The following is a 4,115-nucleotide window of genomic DNA, read 5'->3' on the forward strand; positions in this document are numbered from 1 at the left end:
TCCTCCAGACCCTCTCTCTCTCTCTCTCTCTCTCTCTCTCTCTCTCTCTCTCTCTCTCTCTCTCTCTCTCTCTCTCTCTCTCTCACACACACACACACATACACACACACACACAAATAAATAAACATTTAAAAAAATATATTTTACTAGCCTGAGGTGGGGGGGCAGGGTCCACTGCTCATTACTTTCAAAAAATGTATAGACTGTTTCCTTAATGTAGTTAACCAACATGTTTGAGTTTTCTTTTTTCTTTTGTAATATTTATTTTTGAGAGAGAGACAGAGCATGAGTGAGGGAGGGGAAAAGAGAGGGAAACACAGGATCCAAAGCAGGCTCCAGGCTCAGAGCCTGATGTGGGGCTCAAACTCATGAATGGTGAGATCATGGCCTGAGCTGAAGTTGGACACTTAACTGACTGAGCCACCCAGGTGCCCCAACATGTTTGAGTTTTCTTAACAATAGAGATTAAAGTAAACATTAAAGCCTTTTGTAGACTGAATTCATATGTCAAAGCTGTATCTCTCAGTGTAAACTGTGTTTGGGGATAGAGCCTTTAAAGAGGTCATTTCAGTTGGCGGGGTGGGCGGAGTGGTTCAGTCAGTTAATCATCTGACTTCAGCTTGAGTCATGATCTCATAGTTCATGAGTTTGAGTCCTGTGTTGGTCCTTCTGCTGTTAGTGCAGAGCTGCCCTTCCCCCGCTCATGCATGTATTCTCTCTCTCTCTCAAAACATTTTAACATAAACATAAACATTTTAAAAACATTTTTTAAAGTAATTAATGTTAAATGAGGTCAAAGAGGTTGGGCCCTAACCTGGTAGGATTGGTGTCCTGATAAGAGAAGAGACACCAGAGAGCTCTCTCTCTCTCTCTCTTTCTCTCTCTCCCTGTGTGTGTGTGTGTGTGTGTGTGTGTGTGTGTCCAAAGAAGGAAAGCCATGGAGAAGGTGGCTATCTGCAAGCCAGAAAGAGAGGTCTCACCAGACACAAACTCTGTTGGCACCTTGATATTGGACTTCTAGTCTCCAAAACTGTAAGAGAATAAATTTCTATTTGAGCCGCCCTGTCTGTGGTATGTATTACGGCATTTTGTTGTGGCAAGGTTTTGCAGAGTGGCCTCCTGGTTAGCCCCTTTGAAGTCACACAGGCTGGGTTCTCATTCCTACTCTACATTCCATGAGTGAGATTGCCTTGGGCAAGTCACTTAACCTCTCTGAGCATCAGTTTCCTCATCTATTGAACGGGGCAGCTTCACAGGGCTGTTGTGAAGATGGAATGTAACACGGGTCAGGAGCCTGAATGGTGCCCAGCATGGAGTAGAACAGATGGATGGTACATCAGGAATAAGCTCAGTATGGTTCTGCCCTTTATTCAGGAGTCGCTAGGACCGTCTAAAGGGATGGTTGGTGAATCAGACCATCACTGTCTTCCCAAGGAGCTTGCAATGTTAGAAGACAGAGCAGGTGCACAACTGCAACTGAGCATAATATGTCCCCAAGAGGTAGCTTTCTAAACTCTGCTTGAAGTTAGTCATGTTCCCATTGGAACCTTTGGGACTAATGCCTCCCATGGGTGCATTCCTTTGTGAAATAAGCCTGGCTCTGCCTTACAACCCATGCTCCTGATACTCCAAAGTGGTGCCAAGTCCTAAAGCTGGTGATTTGAACACCAAAAACAACCTGGATTTTGAAACCATGTGTGTTTTCCCTCCAGCCTAGAACAGCTTGTCTCTGTTCTGGAAAAAACAGCCCTAGCCACCCTTCTGTGGCTCAGGCAGTTGGAGGGCTTGGTTGCAGGAGCCCTCGGTTGCTGGGCAATGCTTCCCCCTCTCAGCAGTGTGGATCCAGTGGCCAGAAGGAGACAATGGTCACCGTGTGACTTTGCATGCAGAAAAAGAATATCTGGGCTATTTTCTTATCAAAAAGGACTTCCATCTATCCGACCTTCCTGGGTTTGGGTTGAAATTCAGGGGTGGGGTGGAGGGGAGGGCAGAGAAGTTTGCCCAGGCTGGTTTGGGGCTCTCCTCGGGGCTCCTCCAGCCTCCAAGTTGCACCACCGCAGCTGCCTGGAGGCCTGTGCCTGCCACCCGCACTCCAGGGCAGGCAGCACCTCAGCATTTGCTGCCCTTCCACACAGAGCCATTTCTTGGCCTTTGGGGCAAGGCAGGCACTTAGAGGTTTGTTAAGCTGGGGGAAGGTGGTGCAGAGCCCGAAGGAGAGATCGGGCCCGGTGTCTGATTCCCGTCTACTCTGAGTGAGCTCCCTGCAATGGCTGCAATGAGACAACAAAAGAGAAATCCCCTTCTCAAGGCAGTTAAGCCACGAACAGAAGTGAGAGATTACCGCACCAAGTGCGGCCACCTGCTCAGGCCCAGAGGTCAGCCAAACTCGTTTTCTGTAGATGAGATAATCTGTCTTGTTCCTCCTGCTCCCTCGTCTCTGAAGTTTTCCTTGTGGGCCCTCCTTGCCTCTCGCTGAGTGACTTGATGTAGCCTTTGGCAATTCCCAGATAATCCCAAGATGGAATAGATGCAATTCTTACCAGCCTGAAGGCCGACATCCTGAGGCCGCAGCTCCCCCCAGCCTGTGAGCGGAGAGAAAGCAGATTGTCAGTCCTCAGGGCCTTGGAACCCCTGGAGGGCAGGGGCCTCGTGTGCACACAGCACACACCCCCGTGCCCTGCATGGGGCCCGGCTCAAGAAGTGACTCTTGAATAAACACACCTATAAGTTACAGTTCCCCCACCCAAGTGTGAGAAGATGCTTTCTCAGTTTCTTCTATCCTACCTCATCTTTATTGAACATCTATTTTGCACTCAGTACTGAGCTCAACGTGGGGAGTGCGGGTGGCTCTGGACATACTTAAGACACAGTCCCCATCCTCCACCAGAAACACATGTTTAATCTGCTTGGACACCTGTGAAAGCCAGCCCCCACCACACACTGTGGGGAGTGCTGAGGTAAGCAGCCAGCACAGCTAGAGGCATGTGACATGCGTTATCTAAATCTCTTAGCATCCCAAAACTCAGGCCTCCCCCAATTTGTTCAACGGGGTCCCACAAAGGTCAGGAGACCCAGTCAGTTAGCAGCACAGCTGGGAATCCCCCCCAATCTACCCCCTTTCAGACCTGCCCCCAGTGCCTGGCTGCCTCCCTGGGGCTTCAGGAATACTCTTGCAGGACTGACTGGCTGCAGCAGGCCGAGGATGGGGTTTGGGGGTGGGGGTGGGGGCCAGCCCCCTGCTATCCTGACCCGGAGCACAGGCACCTCGCCTTCCTTTGCAGTGAGCAGTGCGAGGTGCACTGGCTCTTTTCTATTCATGACTGTACTCCCTGCGTCCAGCACAGGCCTGTCCCCAGCAAGTATTAGTTCGATGAAACCACGAATGATGCCCTTGGAGAGGCGTCGACACCGGCTTTAACAGACGAGTGAGAACTCACTGTGGAAGGAAGAAGCGTCTTCTCCAAGGACCGTGCAACTTTAACAAAGTCAGAGGGGAAAGAGCAAGTGATGTTGGGGTCAGTGTGTTCGGGCTGAGGGTAGTGAGGGGGAGGTAAGAGAAAAGGCAGAGATGTAGGCAGCGGGTGGAAACGACAAAGAGCCTTTTGCCACTCTGTTCTAGACAAAGTATTTTCTAGAATACTAGAAAGGAGAAATACTAGAAAGAGAGGGAGACACAGAACCCAAACTGGGCTCCAGGCTCAGAGCTGTCAGCGCGGAGCCCGACACGGGGCTCAAACTCAAGAACCATGAGATGAGATGAACCATGACCATAAACATGAGATGAACCATGACCTGAGCCAAAGTCGGATGCCAAACCAACTGAGGGACCCAGGCACCCCAACAAAGAATTTTCTTATCCACTTTGTGTTTAGTGTACGGGCATATAACGATTTAATGACAATCTAAACCTTCCACATTTGATGAGCGCCTACAATGCAAAAGGCTTGTAGATTCCTTTTTAAGGTCTAGGGTTACAATTTTTCTCTCTAACCCCAAGGGAGCATGGTGCCTCCTGTCCTGGTCTTGTCCCCCGTTTCCTGGACGGGGGTGTCTGGGGGTGGACAGAGGCTGAGAATCTGGGAAACGTGTCCTCAGGGGCCCTGCAGCCCAACTTC

General features: G+C 50.0%; 1 protein-coding gene across 1 annotated transcript in view; it reads right to left on the minus strand.

The window, feature by feature from the left end:
- MYO7B (myosin VIIB) overlaps nt 1-3,318 on the minus strand; it is a 77,635-nt gene extending 74,317 nt beyond the window's left edge. The window contains exons 1-2 of the mRNA XM_077766786.1: nt 3,126-3,318; nt 2,541-2,582 (exon numbers count right to left, since the gene is read on the minus strand). Coding sequence (XP_077622912.1) covers nt 2,541-2,582; nt 3,126-3,318 — 235 coding nt within the window. The remainder of the gene's footprint in view (nt 1-2,540; nt 2,583-3,125) is intronic.
- Between the last annotated feature and the right edge of the window lie 797 nt (nt 3,319-4,115).

The sequence above is a fragment of the Crocuta crocuta genome, unplaced genomic scaffold (assembly GCF_008692635.1).
Source record: "Crocuta crocuta isolate KB4526 unplaced genomic scaffold, BGI_CrCroc_1.0 scaffold5, whole genome shotgun sequence".
Taxonomy (NCBI): Eukaryota; Metazoa; Chordata; class Mammalia; order Carnivora; family Hyaenidae; genus Crocuta; species Crocuta crocuta.